This window comes from Chamaea fasciata, unplaced genomic scaffold (assembly GCF_029207755.1).
Source record: "Chamaea fasciata isolate MVZ Bird 193981 ecotype frontalis unplaced genomic scaffold, bChaFas1.0.hap1 SCAF_7, whole genome shotgun sequence".
Lineage (NCBI taxonomy): Eukaryota > Metazoa > Chordata > Aves > Passeriformes > Sylviidae > Chamaea > Chamaea fasciata.
In genome coordinates, this window is record NW_027094092.1 from 13,165,457 (window position 1) to 13,179,065 (window position 13,609).

Here is a 13,609-nt window from a genome sequence, read left to right on the forward strand (position 1 = left end):
TCTGGAATGATGATGTTGTAAATTTACAGAACCCCTGGCTGCTTCACATGCCTTAATTCTGTTTCTGAAGAACAAGCAAAAGGAAAATAAATTGACTAAGATGCTCTGCCCATTCAGCCTTCATTCAGCCTGCCCATTTATTGCAGTGTCTTGGGGATTCAGAGACAGAGCTACAATCACTAAATAATTATATCTAGGCTACTGAAGGGAATAGGGATAATAATTCTGATAATTTCCAATGTCACCTGTATACTAAGTGGTGATCTAACTATTCATAAACACCTTTCCTCTCCACAAAAAGTTGTTATTTCAATAGGCACGGTAGGATGTTTGTGTCACCTAAAATGCCAGCTTCTTTCTTGCTGTGTAAATATATAATATTCTAGATTTGGTAGGTCCTCTCCTCCTGAGAGACGAGTAAAAAAAAATGCATTAAAGTTTTCTCCTTCAGCACAACACTTTGCAGATGACAAACAGTTGTGAGCTACATCCTCCTGTCAGAAATTAATGCTTGAATATATGAGCTAGAAAGGTTATGACATAAATCAAGGTATGAATGAAAACATGATAAATAGATGCATTTCCTTTCAGAAGGTGAACTCATCAAATGACCTCATTCAAATAGACCTGTATACTTAAGTAGATTATACAACTGTAATTTACAATTACACCATACGATGTTGATCTACTGCTGACACTTTAACATTTAAAAGGCTTTAGACCTGAATGTGTCTTTCGCCCAGACTGGAGCGAACCATCTCTTACAATTTGGAAATCTCTCTAAATCTGGAAAGACCCCGTAAGGATGGCAAAACTCACCATCCTGTGCTGGGCTGAGATGACTCCATCCCACTCGGGATCCTGTTGGATGGTGGTGACCAGAGTTGGTAGCTCCTCAGAGTGAGGTTTGTTGTGCATGACACTGTGTAGAGGCAGATGAGAGGCCGCATGCTGATCACTGTTGCCCTCTTCCTTGTCTCGTGGTGCTAAGTCCTGGGTCATTGTTTCCTCTCCATCAGCTGCACATGCAAATGGAGAGGTAGCCTGCTTGGAAGACATTCTTCTATGAAGCAGAAAAAAAAAAATAAAAAAAAAAAAGGAGACAAAAAAGAAAACGTTGGTGCTCAGTGTCAAAAAATCAAGCTCAAAACAGCCCTCTAAGAGCATCACACCTGCCTAGAAAAGTTACAAATTAATCACATGCAGTCAACAGAAGTACTCTAAAAAGCACAGGCTTGGGGATCTGGATTCAAAACACTGAGGAAAAGTATTCCTTGATGCCAAGACAAGGTCAGGGTTAAGTTACATGACATCATTCTATTCATTTAGACTTGTTAAACAATATCATTTTCTCCAGCCATAAGAAAATAGTGATTTTATTCGTATTTTCATGCTGATTTTATCTGAGTTCAATTCTTTAAACTCTTACTCCCGTGAGCAACCTGAAGCTTGCAAGCACACGTTTAAAGGAGAGAGCTCGTCATGCTTACCTGACCTCATTCCTTGCAAGCAGAAGATGCTTTCTACATATATGAGAATAAATTTTAAATCCATTTCAAATTCTGCTAAGTGAGTTTTTTTCTTGATTGTTTTAAGCTGTACTGCTTTTAAGCTGTTTGAAATTTTGTCCTGAAAAGTTTTACCTCTGAGAAAGTGTTTAGAGAAGCTCATGTGAAAAGTGTTCTAAACCAAAAAGGTTTATTAAATTATGGGATAATACCTTAGTAACATTTTACATTTCAAACTAAAAACCTAAAATAATTATGTTTCCTTTCATTTTAGGCATGAAGTACAGGATATAGCTCAACAAAATACTTTAAATTACTTAAAAGTGCAATGAATAAATGCATTGATTTATGTTAAATGCCTTTTCCTAATAATGGCCTCTTACTACCATCTCATATGCAAACACAGCTTTCGCCACAGTTTCTGCACTTAGATGAAAATATTACTGACTTCAACTCAAAATCTGAAAACACCGTCATTTAAAATTTCTAGTAAGATTAACTGCAACTGTTAAAACAATCATTAATAAACCTGAAAAGGGACAGCTTAAATATATTAGTTGTTTTCCCAGGTCTTAGTAACTTTAGGATATTCTTGACACTGGAGTTGCTGAGAAACTAAGGAATAAGATCTTCACCTTAATTGCTTTTTAACAATAATTGATTTCATACCATTTCTTTAAAAACGCACAAATCAGTTAACATAGGAAACCACATGAGCATTTTTCAAATTAGCAAATCATTAACTTGCTAGTACTGTTTCTACAGACAAATAAATACTGATTAAAGGGTCTGGAAATCTGAGACTAACAGTTAAATTTACAAATCTGTCACATGCTTTCATGAATATTACAGTGAAGGAAATATCAAGTGCAAAGAAAAATAATTAAGTTAATTCCAATTTAAACAGTAGTTTTTATGTAGCAGCCTGTGTTTCACATAGGATTTAACAGCTAATGCTAAATTTCTCACAATTAATGAGGGAGTTCAGATTTAGTATCCTACAGTGAAAAAAAAATTAATATAGGATCAACTAATCTAATTATGTACAGTTCAATATGAAAGTATTACAAGCTTTGAAGTGCTCTGAAACATATTAAAACACTGATACCTATTTAGAATAACTATTCTGTAAATAGAGATAATCCTGCCTCTTAAACTCGATACTGGTGGGGGAAAAAAAAAAGGTTTGTGTTTTCTTTAGGGAAGCCTAAGTGTAAGTGGGAGTCTAAGATGAGTGTTGCCAATAAGCAGAACTGAGGAATTTAAACCGTGCATTACATTCTTCCTATGCTAAAGAATTTGTGTTGATGCTACAGAGAACATGCCAAGAGTTCAGCAACCGGCATTATCGTGTGTACTTCAAAAGGTTCTGGCTCATAATTGCCATGATCCAAGATAAAATAAAAGGGTTGCTTTGCCTTTTCTCATTAAAGTAGTCACGTTAATGTAATCACTCACATGAAAATATAAGTCGTGCTTTGCGTAATTTGAAAACCCGACATGAAAACTGAAAGTCACAATAAAGGTTTTTCCTTTCTTTCACCTTCTCAACAGATCTCATTCCTGTTTCAGACTGAACGAGCTTCTGTATAAAGCAAGAGCTATGGCTGTTTCTTCACCATAAATTAATCATGACACAAAACTAGAAATGAAAATGTCTCTTAAGAATAATTTCAACTACAAACTGCACCAATGAATAATACTGCACAATCCTAATTAAACACAACTCTGCAGCTGCAAAAATAGGCTGAATCTGTCCAAAGCTACGAGTTGGCTTTAAAGGCTGGTTTGTTAGGGACTGTTTTCTTAAGGAAGGCTGGGCCCTCAGTCTTAATCAGCCAATAAATTATTTCCTGCAATTACATTAAATAGAAAATTATCTTCAAATTGGGAATGTTAATTGAAAATCAAAATTCAGACTGAAGTTTAGAAATTACATGCTGAATATAATTAGTCTAGAAAGGCTTCACCTCTATTTCATAAACAGGCTTTTGGTGTTTCCTCAAGTGACCATTCAGCAAAGCTATCTACTGGTAATGCACTATAGGGGAAGCATTTTTTCCTTGACATGTACACTAATATACTTTCCTCTTATTCGTGATGTTTTAAACACAATTAAATAAAAAATCTCCATCCAAGCGCTGTTTAAATTGATTACAAAGAGAAAAGGCACTTTGTTCACAGTAAAAATAAAATTATAAAAATTCCCACCGGCTAATAATCTCAAGCCATGCCCAGAAACTTTTTTCTGTACTGAAGTGAGAGAAAAGACCAAGGGTATGGTTCAAAAGTCTTCCTAGCTCCACCTGCCACTTTTCCCTACTGCTGCATTATGGACAGACCCCTTCCACACTGCACTTCAGTCAGTTACCTCTAGTCTTGGAGCCTGGAAGGGAAGACAGGCTCAGGCAGGCCCTCCCAGGCACTTGCTCTTGTTATGGCATAATTTTTAGGGGTGTGTTTCACTTCTATTTTCTCCAAAACTTTGTTAAAACAACTAAATTTAATGGTAACTTTTTGGTTGCTAAATTTAAAGCATTGGGGTTAAAGGGATAGATGTGTAGGGAGCTGTTAGATAAGTCCTCAGCATTCTTTTCCCAGCACAATCATTAACTCAATGAATATACTTCATTTGTACACGGCTTCTGAGGGTGTCCAGTTATGCCTGGGTTTGCAATCAGGAAAGCAGAGCATATTTAAACTCTGCAGATGGGTGTCATCCAGCAGTTTGGGAGAATTCTGAACACATGATTCCATCAGGTCAAAAGGCAGAGTTCAGTCAATAACTCCAAGGTCTCGTTCAATTCCAGTGGAGAAGACTCTGGCCCAGTTGAGTAGTTTATGTTTATGGTAAAATTAAGCCATGGAGCAGCATGTTGTGTTAAAATATTTCAATGGTAAAACACGAGCATGAATAGCAGTCAAATTTTAAGCCATAACAACTTCCCAATTTTATGTTTAAAATATTCAAAATGCGTTTGTTATAATCCCTGCTGAGAGGGGGGGAAAAAACATCAATATTCATAATAAATAAGGCTTGTAAAAGGTATCAGAAATTTACTAATTTCCATTATAATTTATTTTAATTTTTTTTTCTGCTATTATCAATTAAACTCACTGGAATTATTTAAAATTAAAAAAAAGTTTCTGATAAAAAAATATCTCCCTAGTTATAACCCCTGCAAACAGGGGTTTATAATGGAAGTGCTGACACAACCCTAACTACAGCAGCGCAAATGGTGCCGCTATAATACACAAAATCAAGTTCTATTATTCTAAACTATCCTCGCTCGGGGGGTTTTCTTTACTGTGCTCCCAGACAAACTGCTGAAGCATGAAAAATTTAAATGCAATCAAGTGGGTCCAATTCTACTTTACTAGAACAAGTGTCTACAGTGGTACAATCTTAAAAGAAGATGCAACAGATTTGTTTGGTGCTTTTCTTTCTTTTTTCTTTTTTAGCTGTTTATTTATAATACTGTGCAGTGGAGATAAAATAAGAGAGGAAATTACACTCACATTATATCAGTATATTGATTACACAGCACACAATCAGAAAGAAAACTACATTGTGAAATTGTTGCTTTGGTTAAATTGACAGATTAGCTGAACACAGCAATCACTAAAGGTGGAAAATACATCTAATGGGTATGAGAAAAGGTTGAAAAAGGCCCTAATTAACTGAAGTCCTATCACCTACTCAAGTTCAAGAATTTAAAAAATCTTGATCCATGTTTTCCAACACTAGAATAAATTCTACCTGATTTTGAACTTGTGACATAAACAAAATGTGATCATCTATCAAAAGGTCAGTAAAGCTGAGGGATTGGACCCCAATTCCAGACAGCCTCAATACTGAGGTACTAAAGCTAAAATTCAACTGCTAAGGGGTTTTTTGCCTACTAAAAACTAAATACAGTCCCAAATAGCTCCATTTGCTATAGATATGACCTGATTTTTTATTTTAGACCAGAGAGGAAATTCTCTCTGCCCTAAAGAGTGCCAATCAGATTCACATGATCTTGGTTTTCCTTTTTTCCTGCATCTACTATGTGTTATACCTCTCTAAATGCAAATATTAATACTTTTTTTTTTGTCTAAGGTTTTTCTATGGTCTCAAATTCTTCAAAAAATTCCTATCCCTTTTTTCAAAACAATTAACTGATAGTCCTGACATGAAAGGTTTCCAGATCCTGAAAAATCTTCCATCCCTGTTGACTGCTCAAATGATTGAATGTTACAGTAGAAATTAAGGCAAGACCTGGAGTTTCAGCTGCCAGGCATTTTACAATCAAGCCACGAAGTTCAACAACAGAGAACAATGCAATGGCCCAGACACTGTTCCAAAAACATGTAAATTGAGCAACAACAACGAGATATATGACAAAGCAGACTTATAGTTGGCCGGGGACTCTTGCTTCTGCTCTGCTCCACCCTCACAAAGCATTCATAAACCTAAAGGCATGTCTACACTGCAGCCACATAAATGACTGCTTTGTAATGCTCAGATATCCAAACTAATTTTAAACAAGCTTGCTTCTGATAGCTCTCCAACTACAGTAGCGTGGTGCTCAGATGCACTAATTCATCCTGCTTTAGTGACTGCAGCAGAGACATAACCCAGGTCTACAGCTCCAACAGTAGATTGGAATCAGATTAGATTAGAAATATATTCGCTTACAGAGCTTTTATGAACAGTCTCCATTCCTTTTCCCCAAAGTGCCAGATTAAAGTACTTAAGTGCATGATTAACTGTAAGTATGCAAGCAGTCCACTAATTTCAAATTGGACTACTCGGTTTCAAAAAGTTAAGCACATGTCTAAGTGCTTTGGTGACTCCAGAACTAAATAAATTAAAAGAAACCATTTTTAGAAGTACTCATAACCTTTTAAGCATTTCCTTGTAAACTTCTATGCCAACCTGCTGTTCATAAGTAAAAAAAAAAATCAGCCACAGCATCTTATCCCTTCCCACATTTTGAAACGTGCATACTCCTCTCATAATATTAAACATGGTCACAGGACCCTCCCTCACAAATCATCACTTAGCTTTGGGGTACATTAGATGCATTATAGCTCAGATAGACTTCAAGAAAAATGAGTGTGTTTTGGCAATAACCAAAATATTTTGCAGTTCTGCCCTTTAAAATAGTGTTGTGTAGGCAAAACCCAGTAACATAGCTCTCTGTAAAGCTAATGCTGTAATTTTAATGCCATTGTAGAATAAATAGCTATTTCCTAAAATTATGAAATCTTGTCTCTCTTTTCAAGGAGAATTAGGAACACAGTTGAACAGTTAGTAAAAGATTTTGTTCTCCTGGGGCCTCACACCCCAACATAAATCCCTGCGCACAAAGCCCAAAGAGCCTCAGAAGGCTGCAATGGGAGGGAATCTCTCAGTTTCTGTTCCTGGCTCTGAGTCACAGCAAGGCCTCAGGCCAATCAACTCAACTCCCTCAAGCTCTTCCTTGGCTTCATTTTGCAGGAATTCTACATGAATTAGTTACATATAGATCATAAACAGCATTGCAAGATTAGAGAGTTTATGGTAATCGCAGGAACCACCTTGGAAATAAAAGGGCGGGAGGGGGAGTGGAAGCAAATGTGATTCAAGAAATGACAGCTATAATGTTAACTGAGCACCCAAATCTCTGGCTGAAATAAGCATCAAGCTAAGCAATACACCCACGGCTTCCAAGATACACACTCAGCTATTCTTGCATTTGTTTTTCCAATCCAAGCAAATTACACTTCTGCTAATAGATATGAATCCAAATCACAAAGTTTGACTTCATATTCAGACTTCCTCAAAGCTCAGAGGGTTGGGAACAACTTTCATGGTATTTTTTCTCATTTGGAAAAACAAATAGGAAAAAAAAACCCGGCTCCTTGGAACTTTTTGGAAAGTAATTTTCTTATGTTCTGCCGTAAGAGTGACCTTCCCAGCCATGCAGCCACAGTGAAGTACCAGGGTTAAGGAATGAGCTCGTCTGTTCACCTAGTTGTTGAAAACATCCAAATGGATGCAGCAAAACAGCCTCACAACCTCTCTGGACTTTTCAGTGAAAATTCAAAGTGTCTTTTTGGATTCATAAATGCCTAAAATTACAACCTATTTTTTAGGAGGCTAAATACTCCATTCTCTTTATCCGCTAGCAGAAGCTTCCACTGAAAATGCCCAAGGTGAATGAACCAACATTGAAGGCAGTAAAAGAGCAGTGAAAGAATAGTGATTTAGCACCTGGGCTGTGCTCTTCTTCAGTCACTGTAGTTAATATTTTCTATAGTTTATATTTAGCTGACAATATTGCTGTCACTTTATTTAAACAGCTTGAGACTGTTCTTTGGACTGGAGCTCATATGCCCTGGAATGCTTTGACTCATGAATTGTTTCTCCTGATAATGTTACATCACGTAACCACCTCTGTTTAATTGGTTGGTATTAGCTTCTCAGTGATGGCTGCCTTTAAAGTCCTATGACTGGGCCATGTGTCTCTGGATATCCAATTTCTTACTGTTGGAAAAAGAAAAAAAAAAAAAAAAAAAAAAGCAGTACTGACTTCCAGCTATCTTTACCAATAATTATGGGAACAAGAGAGAGCGTGCCAAGAATTTATCCATCAGCAACTTATTAGGATTTGTTTTTCTAGGCAGCAAGAGAATATACAATATAAATAAAAACAATCCCTAACAATAAAATTTAAAAACAATGCTTGCTATAAATAAGCATTAATCCACATATTTGTATGGATCAGAATGACTTTGTTGCTTATCTGAATGATTTTATAAGTGGTTTTGATAAAGGATGCCTAAAAATACTAAGAAAAACTTATTTTAGGATGTTTGAGACCTTACACAGAAGACAAAAATACCTTTTTTTTTTTGTCCCTTGCAAGTCAGTTAAAGAAGTTTTCTAATAACTAAAAATCTTAAACCTGTCTAAAGTAAGTTACTGAAAGGTTGATTAAGTCCTTTCAATGCTCCATGAGAAACATGCTCCAATGGTAAGATACAGTATTCTCATATTATTTCCCTCCGATGGCACATTTTCAGGAGTTGGCTAAGATTCCATGTAATGAGTTAAACAGTTAATTTTCAACCCCACAGGTGTGAAAGGTCACTCTACATTTCAGAACAGAAATATCAATACAGCCAAACTTCTCTCCCTCCCTCCGTGTTCTACTCCCTTCTTTCCATGTTTTTGGTTCTCAGTTCTAAGGCAAACCCAACAGCTCAGCAGACAGAGAAATGAAATATCAGTTTCAGGCTCACCTGTAGTCTGTTGCACTAAAGCACCAAATTAGTGCCTCCACGTAACACAAAACAATGGCTCTACAGCTCAGTTACAGATTTGGGTTTTTTCAATAAAAAAACCTCACTCTACAAGCCTAAAAACATTTCTAGCAGGCAAAACATTTCTGATTCAGTAGAGGTTATGCAAGCATCAAAGAACTTAAGTATAGGTGCCAAACCACATTGCCAGGAGCTCTTAGTATTGTGAGGTACTGTTACCTGACAGCTCAGTGAATATAAAATTGCTTGCTTCTCCTACTGAAGACAATCAAATTGTCACCTTTCATTGTAATAATACACAACTTGAGATCAGCAAAGTGCCAACACAATTACCAGGGAGAAACAAAATGTAACAAAAATATCAGATCTAAAATTCTCTAAAGGGTAAACACTTCCATCTGGCTATTCATACACACACACAAAAAGAATAAAAAAAGATGAGAGATTCAGATGAGAGATTTTATTCTCACTATCAAATATCCTAGTTAATTTAGCAATCAGATTTATTTGTAAAATAGAAAAAACAGCTAAAGGAGGTGATTCATGAAACATTAAAAATAAACACAGGTCACAACTGTGCTGGGATTTTACTTGTGCACATTTAAAGTACTGCAAGGGTCAGCAGAGTTTCTGAGGACAAGCATTTGTATCTGTATTGTTGCTATTATAAACTCATATATGTGGGGTTTCATAAAAAATTAATTCTAACTGGCACATGGCGTACTTTGGCACAAGCTACACATGACGTGCCACTTTTATTTGTTTATTTAAATGACTTCATTCTAAGAACTGAAAATGAAGTTTGAACTGCAGTCTGCCTCAGAACTGGGACTTTCAGGATATTAAAAACCTGAGGAAAACCTTTGAAGGAGGTAATCTGAATACATGAAAAATAGCATTTTCACCATATATTTCTTGAGGTTATTCAGCAAGTGGCCTACATATTCAGGAGTGAAATTTGCATTTTGGTGATGCAGAGATCTAATAACCAGAAATTGTTTTATATCTACAGTAGCTTTGGGCATCCTATAAACTACAAAAGAGTGTCCTAGGTAGGATATATACATGGAAAACTATTTTCATCTGGTTCACAGAAATGAAATAATACATAAACCCTTCTTGAAAAATTTGCACTGTAGGGTGATATCATGGATTATCTTTTCTGTATCGATATTGCATTCACTATTAACACACACACAAAGTTCCTGCATATTTCTCGTTGCAAATGCACATCACCTTCACATACTCTTTAAAGTTTCCCCAGCTATGGGCAAGTTAGAAAAGAAGAGAAAAGAGCAAACTGTGCAAAGCCAGGAATCAGTCTTTGACATCAGCTTTTCTTTGAAGGACTATTAAGGAATGGCAGTAATGGTCAAGGAGCTTTTTTCCACTCTGCACAGCTGTGCCAGAGCCAGATATAATCCCAACCCTTTGGATAAAGCAGGCACAAGGACTACTTAAACACATTGTTAGCCTTGCAGCAGAGGATAAGATGTAGCTCCACATATCCAGCCGGGAATTCCTGCTGTGCCTTGTCTCAGGTGCTGCATCCACAGGAGCTCGGGTGCAATGCAGAAAAGCTGGATTTTCCAACTGCAGCCTGCTCCTAAGATTTGGCCTTGGGTGGTTGCTCTTGTGAACTGCACTGAGTCACACACAACACAGCACCAGTGGGAACAGAGGAAGAAAGGAAGGTAGCAAAAACCCAAAACTACTTTAAAGGCCCAAGTATTTTCATCAGATAAAACATAACTAGACACAATGCCCATTTTTCTGCAACTTTTGGAAGTTCTGATTTTTGTTCAGGGTCCTTACAAACAGGCTTTTAGAAGGCAGCATTGTGCACAATATTGCTTTGTTTTCAACTAAGGTCTACACAATATGATTATTACCTGTGTGCACAATGGGACCCCTAAAAAGTGTTTTCAGACCACTGCAGGAACCACCTCATTCACCAGTGAGTAGCAGCTACTACAGGGAGAAAGGAGAGGTTAGTCTGAAGAAGCATTCTTTTCAGAAAAAGAGTACATGCCTAGCTAAATCTACCCAGGAAATATTTGAGAAATACCCTTATTTGATGGGCAATGTGGCCAAGAACAAGTGTGGTAACATCTCTCTCTCCTCCCCCCCCCAAAACTCTCCACTGCTTGGGTGTGCAAAAGCGGGGGACCCTTTTTCATTTTAATTACCTTCATACAAAAATATGAGGAAAAAGATAAATAATTACAACACTCTAAGTATTCAAATAAAGTAAAACAAAACATTTTCTCCTCTATTAATTAAAGTAATCAGCTGCTATTAAGTGCAAACAATTTAAAGTTCAATTTATTGAGACTTTGAAGCTCCTATCCATTCACAAGCTCCACAGGTGAAATATCTACCAATTTTAAGTGCCTTTAAAAAAGGCCTGAAATAATCAGACCTTGTTATTCAAAGTCTTAGCATGGCATACTTCACATCAAGTATTTTAACTGCTGTTTAGTAAAAAAAATAAATTGCATAATACTAACCAGATTCCCAAAGGAAGTTTTGTATTTTTTAAGGAATTCACTGAGGTATCTGGACTAGGCGCTAAAAAGAATCAGAGAACATTAAAAAGTAATCATCACAGGTGAAACTTAGACCACTTCACTATTCAGCTTGCAGAGATCAAGCAGCAGCAGTCCCTGCATGCAGCACTCTGAAACTGCAGCAACTGCAATGCAAACTACAAACTCTCCCTGTCTTTTGGTTTCAGTTCTGTAATGCACCACAAAATGGTTAAAAAGAAATAATCTACAACAGATGAGGACCCTCAATTATCCCCCTTCCATGGAGGGTTATGGAATACAGCATCTGCTCTCTAACAAGGAGAAGGAAACATGCATATCTAAGTCAATCATAAGGGTAAAGGTGAAGAGTGCCCAGGTTCTGAATTGCTCCACATTTCTGAGTGCTCAAAGTTCAGTGTCAGTAATTTTAAATGTGTTAAAGAATGTAATGAGGAACAACTACCAGAATACAAAAGAAAACACAAGCCAGCACACGAACCAAAAGCTCAGATGAAGTTGTTTCCAAATAACTAGGAAGTAAAAATATGAACGGTCTAAAATGCAGACTTAAAATATTATATATAATATCATATAGTGGTTTTAAATATTTTCACCATTACCCTGCAGATCCAGTTAGATCCCCTGCAAGTGATTTTAGCTAAAATGCTGAGATATTCTTTTATAACTTGTGATGCAGTATGTTTACCATTGAAATGTACGACGCCTTATTGTGGTTTTCATCTCTGACCTATTTTTTCCTATACATTAAGGATAAAACATATGATCTGCATTTGTAAGGAAGTCTTGTCTTCTCAAACAGTGTCTTTTTTTTTTCTTTTTTCTTTTTTTTTGCTCAGGGCTATATTTTGTAACCATTTCCCACTTATGGTTATTGGTAATAATTTATAATAGACAAGAAAACAGTGCATAGTGTGTGCAGGTTATTACTTCTAAACCAGATTTAAGCAGTTTCGTTTTCTCATGGAATTTTTTTGAGGGCTCTGTTAACAATTTCAAAAGCAGTGCCACACAGAACATGATACGTACATTACATACACACAGATTTGCAGGCAGGTTTAGTTGGTACAGCTATCCTCACTGTCACAAACCATAAATGAAACAGTCCATTGTCTAACCCAAATAGGTATGGAACTTAAAAGCAATGTATCTTTTAATCTAGGAATTATGACACAGAAGCAGAATCCTTACAGACTTCTGAGAATGGTTCGGATCCTCAGATGCTGTAAATCAGAGCAGTTATATTGAGGTTTATTCAATCCTATTTATTCATCTGAAGACATACCCTTAACAACTTTTCTTGGCATGGAAAATTTACGTCTTTTTGCAGTATGGAATTTCTGTGTTTTCCATGAAAAACTGACTACCAGTATTAGCTGGAATCATATGACACCGTGATTTTCCTCCAAACACTCATGAAAAAAATGCAAAAAAAATAGTAAGGTAGATTAGGAATGGTAGCAGACTGTATCCATTGCTCTCAGTATTTTTAAAGTGTATTCCTCTAGAACTGATTCAAAACAACAAGATCTCTTCACTTACACAGACAAGCACTTTCAAAAGAAAACCCAAAAAAATTGCTTCTCCAACTGACATAAGAGCTTATAACAGATCATAATTTGGGGAGGAATCAAACACAAACCACTGAAACAAAAATTATTTATATTTTAATTTGAACATGAATTGTTAGGCTGCTATTTGGAAAAGCACTGCAGTCCAGCAGCTCCTGTGGAGCAAGGTCATGAAAGAGACGGGGGTCGTCCAAATACGTAAGACCCCCAGCACAGCAGGCACAAACTCTGCACTAATTGTTTGAGGTCACTTAAGTCCCCAGCACACAACCACTCTGGCATCCTCCCCATGGCATTAGCACCACGCAGAGCAGGGCTGAGGTGACAGGACCAGGGCAGGTGCCCATCAGCCCATCAGGAGACATACATTTGGGCAGACAAAAATAAAGTGTGAAAAGGGAGACATCAAAGACCCTTTCAGTTTCTTTCTGCTGTATCGTTTTTGGTCATTGAGGTTCTGGAAGCTGATTCAGACAGGGAAAAGCCCTACCTGGGCAGAAACTGGAGCCCACAGAGAGGCAGAGGGCCACCCTAGAAGGAGATAAGTTTGGGGTGAGCCCTCTCATCTTTTCAGCAGAGAGTCAATCTCCAAGAGAAGGCACTTGTACAAAGAGGTTCTCTTATTCTGAGACTGTACCCTGGTTGTTTTTTCATAGAAGGTAATGAAGCAGTCTAATATTTGGCAATC

At 36.9% G+C, this 13,609-nt stretch overlaps 1 protein-coding gene across 8 annotated transcripts in view; it reads right to left on the reverse strand.

Annotated features, from left to right (window-relative positions):
* The window catches only part of SOX6 (SRY-box transcription factor 6), a 368,657-nt gene that overhangs the window by 230,183 nt on the left and 124,865 nt on the right, over positions 1 to 13,609 (reverse strand). For all 8 annotated transcript variants that reach the window (XM_066187620.1, XM_066187618.1, XM_066187619.1 and 5 more), the window contains one exon: positions 820 to 1,063. In XM_066187620.1, coding sequence (XP_066043717.1) covers positions 820 to 1,059 — 240 coding nt within the window. In that variant the 5' untranslated portion in view covers positions 1,060 to 1,063. The remainder of the gene's footprint in view (positions 1 to 819; positions 1,064 to 13,609) is intronic.